Consider the following 17940-nt stretch of genomic DNA (forward strand, 5'->3'; position numbering starts at 1 on the left):
ACTGGGTTGAAGAGGAACAATGACCGTCACTGACATGTGTACATCAGTCAGTATGAACGCTTCAGATCTTGTTCTGCCAGATACGAGCTTCTGCATGTATCAATATCTGGATTAAACATGAAACCGGTAAGAATTTATATACACTAATAACAAGTTAAATGTTTGTGGCTACACAATAAAAATGTAATTCCTGGACCAACATGATTTCCAACACAAATATAAAGATTTTATTGGAGGGATGGAACCTACAGGGCATTATTAATCTGTGGTCTGAAATTAAGCACACAGTGGGAGACTGTCATTACAATAACAAGCAGCAAGATTTTCCATAAATCACCTAGAAAAACCTACCATTTACCTCTGTAACAGGTGAATGAAATCCATTTGGAGACAACTGACTCGTTGCTTTCACAAGCATTTTACTTTCCAAACATTTCTATTGTCAAAGTAATCTTTCATCCAATTAAAAAAAAAATGGGTGCCCAGCCAGTATTACAGTGACCTCCAACTTTCAGATCCCTGATGTTTGACATGTCACACATATAAACATCTGTGTTGCTCTACCACAGTTTATGATGGTACACATATAATATAGGGCGATGACACCCATATGTATTACATGTATGTTGAAATAGTGAATCCAGCAATAATTAGTACATATTGTAGTACACATCAGTGAAGTTTGAGGAAATTTGACAATATGTTTAAAGGTTATGAACTTTAAAAGTTTCGGTGTCACTATCGCTAGATGAGAAGACTACAACAGTTCATAACGTCACTGCAGAACCATACATGTATAAAGAAAATGTAAAGACAATACCACAAAATCTAATTTTGTGATCTTTGACTGTGGAGGTTTGCATGGTGGTGTCGATAACAAAGATTGAGTTTACTGTTCACCATGTGGTAGTCTTGAAAAGGGACTGTTGGAAGAGAAGATAGGAGATAAAGTGAAGAGGGAAAAGTGAGAAAAGGAGAGGCGAGATAGAGAGTATGCGACAGTAGAAGTATTCTTTCTTGAAAGTAGAAGACTGAGGACAGACAGTCAAGCTGTCCGGAACGTCAAGCCTTCTCTCTGTGCCCACTCCTCTGGTTCACAGTCCTTTTCAGGACCTCACACCTTTTCAAGAAAGAATACTTCTACTCTCACTTACTCTCCATCTCACCTCTCCCTCTTCACCTTCTCCTCTTCCAACAGTCCTTTTCAGGACTTATCACATGGTGAACCGTAACTCAATCTTCGTAATCTTAATTTTTTAACGAAAAGTACATATCCATAATCCCTCAACTTGCTACCGACACATGTTAAGGGTAATATCATTTCCCCTGCTTTCTGAAAGAGCTAGCTGCTATTTCATTACTGTAAAATGGCTATTTTTTTGCTCAGTTGGGTAAGATAAATACAGTCTTGGCAAGTTTGTCATTCTGCAGAATCGGGACAATACTTACTGGAACATATGGCATGTAAAAATATTTGCATGCTTCACATGTTTTCAATAAATGAAAATGTGTTGAATTCTCTTTATATTTCCTTATATCGTCCTAACCGGTTTTAATCTTCTAATCCAACGATGGCAGCACCAAAAATTTAAAAGTTCATAACTTTTGAGCAGATTGTCCAATTTTCCTCATACTTTACAAATGCGATCAACTAATATTGCAGTATTCACACAATCCACATATGTTTCAGTTTCATTCCCCTTTAAGTTTGACTGATCTTTTTACAACAAACTTTTCCCCATGCACTGAGGTTAGAAGTAATTAGCATTTGATTTTACTTCTTACATTCAAGGTTTCATCACAATTATGATTGTGAATTTCCTATTGAGGTATCAGCAGAAATGAAGATATTGTATTGTAACCACAGCTACTACAAATAAAAAATTAACCCCGACCTATGTCCATCCCTACATGCTATGCTTGGTCAAAGCTTAATACAGAGTGTATCAACCTTTTCAATGAAAACCCTTCTATCGTTCTTTCGAGACAATTAAATGAGCTCTTCTTTGTACGCATCCATGCAATCAGCCCCTTTATTTGATTCTTTATGTTGTCCTGGTAAAAAGAAGCGTCTTTTCATATTCCATACAGGCGATATCAACTGACACGCTGAAATTGTTGGCTCAGATGTATGTTGCTAATGCAGTATGTGAATGCAACGTAATTGTGTTTGACCCTTTTGCATAATCAGTGAGCAACAAAACACTCTATCGCCTCCTGCTGCAATTTTACTTTACACATTAAATTAGATTTTTCCTTTTTCTTTCTTTCTTCTTCTTCTTCCTTTTTTTAATAGCTGTAAAAAGGGACAATTCCTGGGAGGTTTACTACAAGATAAGGCTGCAAGAGTTCAACTGGTTACAAGCACACATCAAGGGTACATGTATAAGATTTCATTTTCCCATTGTGCTCTTTGTTTGTTTGTTGTTGTTTTTTCGTTTCTTCAATTTGTTTGACCAAATTTTCCGGACTCTGAATCTCAGGCCTGAAAAACATCATTAAAGACTTACACTAGAATGAACATTCTCATTTATACATGTATACCTACCTGTTAACAGTCTTTCATGTCTTTTCAAAGGAGTAACTTCTGCAGGCTAACATAAATTTAATACCAGAAGTAACAAATTGTTGTATTCCTGTTGCAGCAAAGAGATGTGTGTTATTTGTGCTGACAATTTCACAGTCTTTGTGGGCGAATATTGAAATGTATCATCCTAAAGGTTGAAGTCGCTGATGAAAGTGATAGAATATTGTACAGTCATATTGCAAGGCACTGCACACTGCAATTCCTGTTCTTAACACAAACAAGCATATCAGAAAATATTTGACACTGTAGAAATGATATTTAGTCCAACAAGTAAGGTTAAACCATTTCCTTTTGAGAGCTTTTGCCTGCTTGATGAGATTTGTCATAAATCTTGAAATGGTTTTTGCCCATCTTGAGGACCTGCTCAAAGAGGTGTGGAAATGTAGCTGAGGCAGCTCCCAGGGGGCGTAGCTGCTTAAGGCCATCCAACACATTGGGTCCTTCAAATTTAACAGTGCAGTGAAAGGGCTCCTCACGCAACATCATGTCAGGAGCAGCATGGGTGCCACGAAACTTGGTTTCCATCTGGGAATAAATAAATGAGAAAGGAAGACATCCCAGAGTAGCCCCTCAAAGCAACAACCTGCTCATTCCATACATGGTTACTGTATATACAGCATACACCATATTCCAGAATCATGCAATGTAAATAGTAAGGTACATTGGTCAATGTACACTTTATTCCACAGGATGTCAAACCAAGGAGGTACTAGGCAAGTATACCTAGTACCTCCTTGGTCAAACCCCAATTTCTCAATGCGCCACTGCTAGGCTTGGCATGCTAAAACCTAGCCCAGCATGGCAAAACAAAAACAAAAACAAAAACAAAAAAATTGATGGGCAATAATGTATCAAACACAGCAATACTGGTACACTCCAACATCTACAAACACACATGAAATACCAAAAGCTGCTTTGGAAATATGCAACTGGGAACATCTTCAGCGCACTCCCGTTATAACAAAATTCCGGTATTAAAAATTCAGGCCACATTATCCACTGACTCTATGTATTTTTATTGTTTATTTGTTCGGTTATAACAAAATTTTGATATCACGAAAGAAAACTGCCGGTCCCGAGGACTTCATTATGAGGGGAGTTCACTGTAATGTATACGCCAAATATCTTGCGAGGTTTTTATTTTCTCGAATTTTGTGAGTCAGGTGCTATTCGCAGAATTAAAGACACGCGAAAACATTGACTCTGATCCCGATATGAATGCGACGTACACGTACACATTTCTCCATTCAGTTCAGTACCTTACCATCGTGAATTTAACCACTCGCGAAATCGTCAGAAAATCCCGAAGCTCGCTAAATATATGGCGTATACAGTATTTTGTTCAAATGGACTGCTCTAATCTTAACCTTGCCACAGAGGAAATAATACTTGAGACAAGCAATAGCTCTACTGCCTCTACAATTGGCATGTTTAGCACAAGCCAGGAGAAGGAAAGTTTCATACCTCATAACATATTTTTTCCAGCTTTGGAAGTTTATTTGGTCCAAAGGATTCTTCAAGCTCCATCTCATATTTCCTCAACTCTGCATCATTTTCAGCAATCAGCGACTTCTCTTCCAGATCCAAAGAGTCACCTTAAAGAAGTGAAAACAAGAAGTGTATGATAAATCCTCTACACCAGTAATCTCCCACTTTATGGTGTTCATGAGGTACCTATTGTGATAAAACACATAGAGGTTTTGCACATTCGCACAGAGAGTGTGAGGGAGAGGCAGTCACATGTACCAGATAAGTTTCTTTGAGGTTACAGCGAAGGAGAATACATGTACATGTATTTTTCCTTTCCATTCCTGGTTTTTCCTTCTCTAGCACATTTAACATTACTGTGTTTGACTTTTAAAAAAAAAACCTATAATAATGTTTGAAAACTGAGCAAAGTTTGTAACAACTAGGTGGTCTATTCAAGTAGACGATAAAGCCGGAGGGGGGCCTCCCAGCCCCACCCCCACCCCCCCCCCCCCTCAGATCTTGGCTGTCAACTGCACAAGCACGATGAAAATTGACACATACACATTGCCTGTGACGTAATCTAAACTAGAAATGTCGCTAAGGCGACTGCTATGCCTCCGCCATAATGCATGATTCTCCTAATAGGTCTATAGTACATGTGGACAATGTATAATTACATTTTCACAATATTGGCAAAATATTGAAATTACATGTTTGTCACAAATGTGTTGAATGTTCACCTTCCTTTACCTAGGTTTAATTAGATGAATAGGAGAGCATGTATTTGGGGATTCAAGGACTTTAACTTTACTTTGACCCATCCATAAGTGTATGCATACTGCAATTTTCAAGGTATGGAGAAAAAGTGTAATTTCTGTATTGAAAAATACACTGTTACCATTTTCTTTTGGCCTTTGACCCTAAAATTCATAGGATAATCACTGTCAAGCAGAACATGCATAAATATGTAGTAAGTTTCAAGATAACTTGAGCAACTTCTGAGATATGGAGGAAAAAGTTAGTTCAGCACTTTCCATTGATCTTTGACCTTTTGACCTTTGAGGCAAATCCCCCCCCCAAAAAAAAAAAAAAAAAAAAAGAGAAAAAGAAAATTTCCACATAATCTAGGTTATACATGCATACACCAAGTGCAAAGAAAAAAAAAATTGCTGGCATTACATAAATACATGTATGAGGGAAATAGTAAAAATTTGAAGTGTTGCACTTGACCTTTGACCCCTGACCTTTGACCCTATGAACCCTAGATTCTCTAGATAATAACTGCCAGTCAGTACATGTATATATACTATGTTCCAAGAAGATACCTTGAACAATTTCCAAGGTACAGAGAAAAAAGCGAAGTTTTAATATTTTAACTTGACCTTTTGACCTTTGACCTTTGACCTCATGACCCAAAACTTTCACCAGAGAATCTTAATTGGGTAATACATGTATAAACTAAGTTTCAAGAAAATATCTTCAGGCATTGCATAGATATGGAGGAAATAGTGAAATTTTATGTATTTGACCTTGACCTTTTGACCTTTGACCTTGACCATGTGCACCCAAAAGTTGATAGGCACAACTTCACCCCCTAATACACATACATGCCAAGTTTCATTAGGATACCTTAAAAGGTTTTGATAGTTATCCTGTCCACAACATTTATTACGGACGGACGGACGGACGGACGGACGGACGGACAGACGGACGGACGGACGGACGGACGGACAACCCGAAAACATAATGCCTCCGGCACCACTTCGTGGCGGAGGCATAAAAATGTGATGTTGATTTTTCAAAAATTATCATTTATGCTAAATTATGCTAATTTATGCACAAAATCATGCTAATTTATGCACAAAATCAGACTATTTCCTATAAATCACTAAAGCTCCAAACAGGCACATTTTTTTTTGTATATATTCTTTCTAGTGTCCTTAGCAAATGTAGGTATGAAAAATTGTGCCATCAAAAATTTCTAAAGTATTTTATTCAGATTTGATTCAGATATCTTTATTTTTCAGAATATTTTATGTATTTCTGTTTTTCGACTTTTTGGTTTTCATTATTTTTTCGATGAAATTTGTCCATGACATTGTTGCAAGCATGAAAATGTGTTATTGATTTTAATCGATACAACCAAAAAAATAATAATGCTTTTTTGAAGTTTGATTGTAAGCACAATTTGCATTAAAATTGTACAGGAATTCACATTTTTGATTATTTTTTGGTCTGACATGCATGTACATATGCGTAACATCGGAACCGTGTGCCTGGGGGTCGCAAATTTGGTGTCAAAAGATGGTTGAGACCTGAAAGAAAAAAGTCATGAAACATCGCACTGATGGCTTTTTATGATGGCAACACACTGCGCAGAATGTTGAGGGGGGGTCTCCGAGTCCCCCCCCCCCCCCCCCCCAACTCTTGAGAGAATTCCTGAAAGTAGTGCTATATAAATGTCACAAAGGAGGAACATGTTGATCAGTTCACTCTTGTCCAACTCTGGTGAGGCATCTGTATAGATTCATATCATGACACTGAGGTAACTCCTTTCAAGAAATGATAGAATAATTACTATTTTGAAATACTTTCATTGCCACCTACAATTAAAGGCGTAAAATAGGAATAGGAAATATCTCTAGCAACGATTCTCTTCCCCCATTTTTCCAGAACCTGTAAACTTCTTTTGACTTGTCAGAGCTGCTATCTCTTGACAATCACAAGTCCTGTCTTATGATTAAACTAGTCATACGAGACAGCAATCTTTCCATATAAAGCAAAATGAGCATGCTGACAGTTTTTTTTGTTTTGTTTTTTAATATAAACTGGTATGTCCAAATGCAAATCTTGAAATGACTGTACAGTTATTTCATGGAAAGAACGATGGTGGTGACACTTCACAGTATCTGTAACTATTAATGTTTATATCAAGTTGAAAAAGTGGTTGGAAGAGAGAATGACAAATAAAAGTATCTCAATAGAAATAGAACATGCTTTTCATTATTCATTTGCAGTTTTCTACACTTTATACTAAAGGTGTCCACCATACACGTACCTCTTCGTTTCCTGGACTGAGTCTTGACAAGAGGGTTAGGGTCAACCTGGTTGAGACTGAATTTGGAGAACCATCCTTGAGATGCTTGGTGTAGACTAAGATCAGACAAAGAGTCCAGGTGGTATCCAGACAGCTTGCTTTCCTTGGTACCAGTACAGCCCAGGGCCTGGATCAGAGCCTATCAGGGTCATTACCGGTACCAAAAAAATCTTTGTGACCAAACATTGCAATACAACATGGTTACTCTCACTTCACAGCAGCAGAAATAAACATTGAGACAGACAAATGTCAAAAAAAGTCCCATATCTTTACACAGTATGTCAACCCATAAAGCAATGTACATGTACGTTGCTTTGTATGATAACACTTTGCCTTTTAATCTTGGCTAATAATGCCTGATAATATCCCACAAATTTAACTAGAATTATCACTGGGGGTGATTAATACCCCCGCCCCTAGTGTTGCTTTTTAGTATGTGATGTCATGAGGGCAATGACGTTAATACCAAGTTTGTGCATTTGTCGCATTGGAAACAGAATAATTTTAGTTTACTGTACAATTACAGAGTTGACACTGAGTATAAAACTTACAGCAAATGGAAACATGCTTTCCCCCAGCATCACTACACTTAAAGACCATCATACACACCAAATATGACCTTCATAGCTTGAATGGTTTATTTTGATACAAAAATAAGTGGTTACCATGGCAACACATTTTCCTTAAACTAACACATTGGTGTCTTGCAAAACTACACTTCTAGATCATGATACATACTAAATTTGACTTTAATTGCTTGAATGATGGAAAAGTTATTCGATCTGCAAGGTTTTGGTAAAATTGTGGTTACCATGGCAACGGTTTGTGTGACAAACACAAAAATTATGTGTTCCACATCTATACTTCAGGGCCAAAATGCCTACCAAATCTGGTTTTAATTGCTTGAAAACTGTGGAAGAAGTTCACTCCACAGGATTAAAAAAAAAATGCGGTTACCATGGCAACGCATTGTCCGATACAAATACAAAGGACATTTTGCAAAACTACACTTAAAGAGCATCATACACACCAAATTTCACCTTCATAGATTAAATGGTTCAATTTGATACAAAAAATGAGTGGTTACCATGGCAACACATTTTTCTTATATTAACACATTGGTGTCTTGCATACAACAAAAGTAACTACACCTCCCGATCATCATAATACATACTAAATTTGACCTTAATTGCTTGAATGATGTGGAAGTTATTCAATCCACAAAGTTTGGGTAAAATTATAGTTACCATGGCAATGCTCTGTCCGACAAACACAAAAATTATGTGTTCCACATCTAAGCCTCAAGGCCATAATGCCTACCAAATTTGATTTCAATTGCTTCAAAACTGTGGAAGTTGTTCACACCCACAAGATTTCGAAGAAAACATGCGGTTAGCATGGCAACGCTTTGTCAAGTACAAACACAAAGAGTGTCTTGCATAACTTCACCTATAGATCATCATAGATACCAATTTTGAAATTGATTGCTTAAATACTATGGAAGTTATTCAATCCACAAGGTTTTGGTAAAATTATGGTTACCATGGCAACGCATTGTCCGACAAAAAAAAAAAAAAAGTCTTGCACATCTATACCTCAATATCATCATTTACCCCAAGTTTCATTTACATTGCTTCAAAACTGTAGGAGGAGTTTGCGACGCAAGATTTTGCAACAGACCGACCGACCGACCGCCCGACCGCCCGCCCGATCGCCCGACCAACATCACAGTGATTCCTATTAACCGATTCGGGTTTGTTGGGGGCAGCAGACATTTTATGGCACTGGGTGCAGCCATGAGGTGTCTCAGCCGACCCCCCCTGCTCTCCCCCACCCCCCGGGCAACATGTTTATCGCACACTTGTAACAAAGGTTCGCGCACTAAGCAAGCACTCGCGCACTCAGTACGAGACGCCCATTGGCTTAAGCAACCATGCATCAGTTTTTCATTCTGCGCGCGTGCTAATGTGGGGGGGTCAGCTGAGACACCTAGTAATGGCGCTGCCCATGCCAAAAATACACATAGCGCGTCACAGAATCGGTCAATATACCCCCTTCACACTATGTGTGGTGGGGGTATAACAAGTTTACTTTTTCAGCAAAGTTAGCCAAACTTTGGGGGCTCCTTTTCATGACCCTTCTGGCCACACCCACATCACTAACCAGCCAAATACTAACTCGCTGTGTATATGAAAATTGGTAGCCTTTTTCAGCTAAGCTGATCCCCCCCCCCCCACCCCAAACTCTCACTTGTTGAACAACTTTGTATCTTCTACCCACAAGAATTATAAGTGCAAACTTTTTTGAAAATCTGACCATATAATTTTACAGTTGAAGATGAGCATGTTCATTCTATTCCTTGAGCCACACTGTAATTTGTCACCCCAACTTGTTATCTGTTATCCACTGTCATAAACATCTTATGTTCTTCACTTCTAAGAGTATCTAACCTTAATACAAGGTTATACTTCTTCTGGATCTGGAGAAGAAGATGTTTGATATTTACTAACTTCTATGGCCCTTTTGGCTATGCCCATGGGGCTCCCATGAGGACACTTGAACCATCTGACCAACTTTGCATCTGATTCTACTTGGAACAATTTCTGACAAGTTTGGTTGAATCAGATCATAAGTTTAAAAAAAGATACAAGTTAAAGGCACTCAATCGTGGCGAGTGGTTTGTGCGGCACGGAGACGAATGCAACACGCTGCCTTCCCCATTCTGTATCAAATGTAGTGACCCCGAATGAGAATAGTGCTGGCTCAATGGGTCAGCGAACAACACGCTAACCTACAAGAGCTCTATGCTACAAATCTCCTAACCCAAAATGGCTGTCCGAGCGAGCCACGAGAGCTTCCGAATGGACGCACACTCTCAGCGCGCATGCGCATGAAGAGAGGCCAAAAGAGCCACGCGTCTTCTCGCCTCTCTCCTCCAATCACCGCAGCTCGCGGTGACAATGTTTGTGTATGATGCGTATACACACACGCACACACACACACACGTGTCTCAGTGGCAGCATTGTCCCACACGTTTATGGATATACAAAGCACTGAGTCTGGCATTGCGCAATTGCATGCACAAACTTCGGTCGTTCGGAGTTTATGTACCATAAGGGATGGCGATCGGCTGCCTTTAAAAGAGTTTGCAGGTGATGGATGACAAGAAATGGACAAAAAGCAATCACAACAGCTTTAATACACGTAATTGAACTCTTAGCTTTAATAGGAACTAAAAGAATGAAATTCACTATTAAACAAGCTACCACTAGGTAATTCTACAGTTTTGACTGTCAATAATTTTAGAGGCAAAGAATCATTTAATATCAAAATAAGTCACACCTGCATGATGAAATCAAGCAGTCCTTTCCTGGCTCGTGACATGATGATGTAGTCTGAGCCTGGGTGGTAGACAACAAAGACACTGTTGCTAAAGAAAGAAGAAGGTGTATCTCTCATGCCCTCACAGACTCCAATGCGAAGCCAGATGGCATCATCTCTTTGATCCATGCACAGATCCTGTGACAAACAAACAGTGCAAACAAACAGTGACTGTGAGATCTATACAAGCACTGGCAATTTATTTTTGTATGATACTTTGAACTTCACAGAGCATAGCAAAATATGTGATAGTCATGACAGCAGAGAAAGTATCAGTCTGTATGCAGTTTTTAATCAACTTTTCACAGGATTGATGGTACTTACGTGCTTGAAGTAGGCCGACATACACGTTGTTACCTTGCTGAAGTAGACTTTTGTGTCAAATGCTTTTTGTTGTGTCTCTAAACAAGAGAAGCAAATGTCAAACATCACACATCAAATTAAGTGCATGAGACAATAAAATAGGACATGGAAGTCATATTTAAAGGGAGGCAGTCCTGAGAATTTTCACTGTATGATAATTAAGAAGAATAAAAGACATAACCTTTCACCAATGTACACACGTGGAAAGCAAACACTGTCTATGTACGCGATTTATAAAAAATAATTCCTGCAAGCAATCGTGGAAGAGCCTGCAAAAAGGTGCAACGTCATTGATGCCCAACTCACTAAGTTGACAGCCGTGCCTCAGAAAACCAATTTAAGTGTTCAAACTGATCATATCTGATTTTGTCATAAAATGTGACAATATGTGGTTTTATTATTTAAAAAAAAAATATCTCAAGCTTATTTATATCTATAATTGATATAAAAATGAATAGTAAACATGAATTTATGAATAACTAGGGAAGAGTTGTGCCTCGGTGACGTCTGACTCCCCGCCAAGACTTGCTCATTAGCATATTCACCATGCAGATTCACACTTTTTAATCAAAATTTACCAGACGTATTTGATGATTTGAAAGCTTGTTTTTGGCGAAAGTAGTTCATTGGAGGCACCAACAACAACATGGTTTTTTTTTAAATTTGTGAGGACTGCCTCACTTTAAACTTAAATGACCCAGCAGTAAGCACACACTTCATGAACACTGAAAGATGGCAAAACTCAAGAGTTTTACTGTATCCCATGAATAATGAGCACATGAAATTGAATACAGTGTACTATGATTTATTATCCATGGGTCATTGCACTCGCTCATTGTATTTCGATCTACAAACAGACAACCATAATGCTGTGGGTGCTAAAATCATTACAGGTTCTTTTCCAGTAGCTTTAAACCTTACCAACAATTTCAAATGATTACATTGTACATACATTGTAATATGGTAGTCTTTGAGCATGTCAAGATAGTCATGTTGGTTTCACAGCAATCACAATCATTTTCCCAATAGAAAGTACCCTAGTAAGTTATAGGACCCTACATCTTTTAACTACCTCCAAGATCAGTGTAGTATGCGTATACAGCAATACAATGAAGCCCTTACCTGAGTCAGACATCATGAGCTTGTAAACTGACCATTTCTTTCTCTCTGGGTGAGTAATGTTACCTGTATTTCGGGGAAAAGTCATAGCATTGAAGAGAATCTTGAAATCATTGCAGCAATATCATTACCTCTCCCTGTCTCTCTTCAATCTAACTGCAATTACCAATGATGATAGTGTTATCATCTCCATCAAATTCAACAAGGAAACAATACATCAGAGGGAATGTTCAGCACAGCTAATGGAACATTGATTACTGAAGTGCTGGCTGGGATATGGAAAAGTTCATCTATTAACCAGTATTCATTATTAAACACTGCACCAAAGTCCACTTTAATATTGAACAGCAGTAGCATCAGGATGTACCACAGCAATATCATCAATGGCATTGTATGGTTAATAGAAACATCAACTTTACTAGCTCACAGATAGAGAATGTAACAAAGAGCAAAAGGAGAAAAGAAAGAGGCTTTTAGAGACAGGCAGGTGTATCCAGGCTCATTATGATTATCATGATGCCTTAACCTATTGAGGACAGTCTGATTTTGCTACAACACACATTTCCAATAGACACCTGTATACTCTGGACTCGTCCAAATCTTGTGTACAAGTTAACTCAAAAAGTGTTTCAACTATCAATCTCAAACTTCTACGTACATGTATCATGTCCTAAGGATGACAAATCTAATGTATCATTGTGATCAGTCAACCGTAACATGTATGTCATTATCTCAAATCACATACGTAATCATATCTCAATAATGGAATGGAAATTTTCAATGAAATTTAAATGACATACATGATAGGTCATGTCAAGCTCTAGACGTAGATCCATTCATGTCAAAATTTGATCATGACATGGTGATTGCACACGTACATTGTATACAACACGTGTGTTGAAATTTTAACATGCTCCAATCGAGCTCAAAATTCTTCTCTTGATCTCCTGATCTCCTGATTGATACTGAACAAAGTATCCATACAGATGAATGTTATCAATGATTTCCAGTGGAATTTGAAGCCTTAACATCTACATGCAGGATTCATAAGAATTGCATCCTAATTACCGGTTAAGGAAAAACACTTAAAGAAGTAACACAGGGTGATACATAGTTTCATGGGTGTAAGGACTTCAAACTTTATACTTTCTTTGCCAATGATGCATTGGTAAACACATAAAGTATATTAATGTAATCCTCTGGGTTTGAAAAGCAAAACACCACAGAAGAACAATGCAAAACAAAAACAAAACAGACAAATATAGCAAAATGGATCAGACAAACCATGTCAGGTATAGAAATGTATCTTAAGGCCATTGAGAAATTCAGTGGTGAGAAGGTGAACTAAATGATTTCTATTTATACTGACATAAATTCAGGATATGCTAAGCACTGGGACCAAAGCAAGCAGTATACATGTACAGGCAAAGAGGGTTATAAACTGGCAGACAGAAATATGACAGAATGTGGTATAAATGCAGTCATCTTTGACATGATGCTCTGCAAATTATACTCACATAGCAGATCCAACTGTGATATTTGCTTCTTGCTGATCTGCTGTCGCTGGAATTAGTGGAAATAAATGTAAGGAAGGCAAAATACAATATTCATTTTAAAAACATTCAAAAAAATTTGAATACACCAAATAAAAGTCACAAAACTGATAACTCAATGACCCCCTTTTTTAACCTCCACCCACAATAAGGACATTTTCAATCGGTAAATTGTGCAATCTGGGGGGGGGGGGGGTGTTTCATCAACGTTTGTCAGCGCTGACAACTGTCAGTGCTGACAATTTCAGTAAAATCCTTGGTTTTGATTGGCTGAGATGCTCTGGTCACTGACTGTTACTATATGTGGTGATTCAAGTTGTCAGCGCTGACAAACGTTGATGAAACACATTCCGAATTTGGGATAATATTGAGCTAAATCTACCAAGATTCCAGCAAATAAATGTCAAAAACAGTACCTCAAAAAATTCAATTCCACTTTTTTTATTTCAGATGACGATGTAATGATGTCATCAAGTTTTCCTGGAAATATTGATACTTGAAATATGTTATTTACAATTCATATGCTTTTGTAATATGCAATAAAAACATAGGGTTGCTGGACATTTTCAAGAGCTAGTGGCAAAATAAACAAAGACATGTTTTTTCACTATATTTGCACAATTTACAATATTTGCAGAATTTTAACTTAGACCCAAGTGCATTGCTTTGTTATTGGTCAAAATCGATCTGAAATCAATGGATATTGTCACTGGATGTATCAGGAATCCAAATCAGTCGAAAAAAAGTGTATTTTCATGTTGCTTACGCGCAGTGCACGCGAAAACGTGCAGACGGACGCACACTCGCGGAATTTTTTGAAATGCTTAGAATTGTCTGAAACTTTGAGAAAACCCATTGGGATGTCGATTTGAGCATTTCAAAATTTTGACGCGCGCGTACGCCCACGTCATGGTGACCTGGGTAATTAGCATAGTACAGGACAATCAGACGTAACTTGAACTTTATTTCTACCGAAAACGGTACAAAAATGGCATTTAGTTTAATATGAAGTTATGATCGATCATTTAAAATCACAAAATCGCGCCTAGATGACGTCACAGATAAATTATCGTCATGAAAATGTTACTGCACTGACATATTGTCATGAGATATGATGACTGAAAATTTCATGTGAATTGGTCAAGTCGTTATTGAGATATTTTGTTCGCAAAATTCATCAGAAAGAATGGGAATTTTGAACAAACACAATAGGAGATAGGCTGTTAGCGTATCACCTATTGTGTTTGTTAGCGTATCACTTATTGTGTTTGTTAGCGTATCACCTATTGTGTTTGTTCAAAATTCTAAGCCGTTAGCGTATCACCTAATAAAACATAAACTAGATACTATCTCTAGACATAATCTAACCCCAGGGAGCTCCGTTCAGCCCAAAACATAAAAATTTAAAAACGCTAAGAAATTCACATTGTACCTCAGATTTAGAAGATGTCAATTTATTACAAGGTTTTATCACGTGAATTGTTCGAAATGTTCAGGTTAGACCTTTCAACGCAAAATACGAAAATTGAGCCTCATTTGTCGATTTCCTCTTTGCCATCCGCTCAGTACGAATGTGTCTAAAGACATATGGTGAATCGTGGGTATGAATTGTGATTTTGGTGCAAGGATAACTACAAGATGTGAAAGCGGCGATTATTCTGTTACAAAAATCGTGACCGGAATTATAATGCGATTTACACCGTGCTACAAAATAACTTTTTGTAGAGGGGTACACTCGAATTCCATATTCCAAAAATCGGAGTGAACAATTTTCATAATTTTGCAAAATTTGTAATTTTCAGGACTTTGTGAATGCCTGTTTTGTGTAAAATTTCATTCTCTGTGTACGGAATTCTGAGCAATGGAAAAAAAAAAAAAAAAAAAGTCCGCTGATACAATCCACTCTCCTATTAATTAACTAACAAAACAAAGTACGGCCTAATGTTAAGCCTAACAGGGACAGCAATGACAAAAACGTCAAACTTCAAAGGGTTTTTTTTTCTGTCAATTTTGGTAACTTTTAACAATTTGAAGAGGATTTTGAAAATACTAGATAAATCTGAAAAGAGAAACCAGCAAAATACCATGATTTAAAGTCGATCTTAACTTTTAAGTTCGACTTAAATTCTTTGTGAAACACCCCCTGTGTCGCCATAACGTTAGTGACAACAGTCGTGACAGGCGTCTGGAAGCTGGTCGGGCTAAACGAGGCAACCAACTTATAACTGCGACCAACGTTCGGCATTTTAAATACTGTGTACAAAGAGCGCCCCGGGGTTCGGCAACCCGAAGCAAAGCTTCTATACTTGACCGAAAGATCGGTCTGTATCTGGTCGTCGGGGATACATTGTATGTTCCACGGAGACTGCGTCTGGCTTCGGGGATCCCCTCGGAGAGTGATAACGTCGATAAAAATAAAATAAATCCTCCGGACAGACGGATACATGCCATATAGAACCAACCTGATAACTAGCTTAGTAAGTAGTAAAGTCAGTCCGGGAAACCCGCTCATGAGGCCTGCTCCCCCAAACGAGCACTGCCTCGCCTCACGAGGCCTGCCGAGAGCCTCATGAGGCCTCCCAGGGGAGAGCCTCAAGAAGCTCCCTATTCACTTTTTATTCATCTCACATCTGACATATAAATTGTCGCAACTTTGCACAGTGATTTTTTGTTACACACACATGTCCACTATCCATGATGAAAAGAAGAAAAAATTCTGTCTGTTTTTGTTTTCAAAAATCGAGTTTTAATCAACCGATGCAGAGCAACCCATCAAAACATGGGCGCCAGCATGTTCGCACAATGCAAGACTGCCGCACGTAGCGGCCTGATCCACGATCCGACTAAATATTTTCGGTGCTTTTTTCTGCGGCTCTCACCTCTCCGCGCACGAATCAGCCTCGTGAAGCTGAAGTCTGACATCTTTTTACAAAAATTCGTAACGGGAAAAATAAAATCAGTACTAGCCTGATCTTGTGCATATAGGCCCCCCTATTCCAAATTACTATTCCACACTGATAGAGTAGGTGGGTTCTCCAGTTTGTTAGAAAACTAATCACTTTGTAGGCATGACGAGTTCACTTTCTTCATCAATTCTACCGCTTGCTAACCTTTGGGCACTTTTTCTGGAATCATCCCGCAATGCGACGTCACATCACATCATTATCACGCATCCAGCACATACAGACAGCGCGCAAACTAAGCTGTGAGATTTTGAGAGCGAGCTTGCGTGCTGTCTGTATGTGCTGGATGCATGATGTGATGTAAATATTAAGTCGGATCAAGCCACTAGGTGCGGCAGTCTTGCATTGTTCGAACACGCTGGCGGCCATGTTTTGATGGGTCGCTCTGCATCAGTTGATTAAAACTCGATTTTTGAAGAAAAAAAAAAATACAGAATTTTTTCTTCTTTTCATCATGGATAGTGGACATGTGTGTGTAACAAAAAATCACTGTGCAAAAGTTGCGACAATTTGTATGTCAGATGCGAGATGAATAAAAAGTGAATAGGGAGCTTCTTGAGGCTCTCCCCCGGGAGGCCTCATGAGGCTCTCGGCAGACCTCGTGAGGCGAGGCAGTGCTCGTACGGGAGAGCAGGCCTCGTAAGCGAGCGGGTTTCCGGGACTGAAGTAACGTACAGTAGTATACTGTACTATCATTGTTCTGTAGATAGTATTTACTCTATTTTACATGGCTCTTCAAAAGCACTTGCCAACTCCTTTTTTTCACAGAACAGTGAAGAATTACGAATTACGAACGATATCACACAGATTTATCAATCATTTTGATACATTAAAAGATGCGCTCCAGCGTCACCTCCGTTGTTGTCGAGTCGTAAACATAACACGAACAGTGTTTCATACTGAAACACATCTTACCAAGCACTCTTCTACGACCTTCTGTACAATCGTTCGACGGGGCACGGCCCGGTTTCCTCTATCCAGGAGACCGATGATCGCTCGTGTTCGGTCTTCATCTAGCACTGCCCATTCTTGCAGAATGCTACCAAGTTCCTCCCGTTTTATACATCCCAAAACTCTACTAAGAACACCTTTGAGATCTGAGGAAACCATAATGACAGTTTTGCTTGTCGCATTACTCTGGCTAGATGACCAGGATCGTCAAAAACTTTTGAAAGTGAAGTGTTGGTGGTGTCCGTCCGGTTTAACGCCTCCGAAATGTTGACCGGAATTTGTATCGGCCGCTGAAATGGATTGTTCCAAATTACTTGCCAGGGAGGAAAGCTTCATTTTTACAAGATTTTACGGTGCGTATATTCATTTTTGTGTAAAATTCCAACTCATCAACTTCGAATAATATATATTTTTTTGTGCCTGTAATTGTATGATTTCTTTGATGTGATAGAAATA

At 38.5% G+C, this 17940-nt stretch overlaps 1 protein-coding gene across 1 annotated transcript; it reads right to left on the reverse strand.

The window, feature by feature from the left end:
• Window positions 1-2863: 2863 nt before the first annotated feature.
• Window positions 2864-17643, reverse strand: LOC139717123 (centromere protein N-like). Its single transcript, XM_071628622.1, has 8 exons — window positions 17449-17643; window positions 13535-13580; window positions 12021-12083; window positions 10860-10936; window positions 10497-10673; window positions 7116-7293; window positions 4052-4182; window positions 2864-3112 (listed from the first exon to the last, which is right to left on the reverse strand). Exons 1-8 carry the CDS (start codon window positions 17641-17643, stop codon window positions 2864-2866), a joined length of 1116 nt encoding a protein of 371 aa, XP_071484723.1.
• Window positions 17644-17940: the final 297 nt, after the last annotated feature.

Source organism: Diadema antillarum, unplaced genomic scaffold (genome assembly GCF_040938485.1).
Source record: "Diadema antillarum isolate AM-2024a unplaced genomic scaffold, OU_Dant_1.0 scf00000072, whole genome shotgun sequence".
Taxonomy (NCBI): Eukaryota; Metazoa; Echinodermata; class Echinoidea; order Diadematoida; family Diadematidae; genus Diadema; species Diadema antillarum.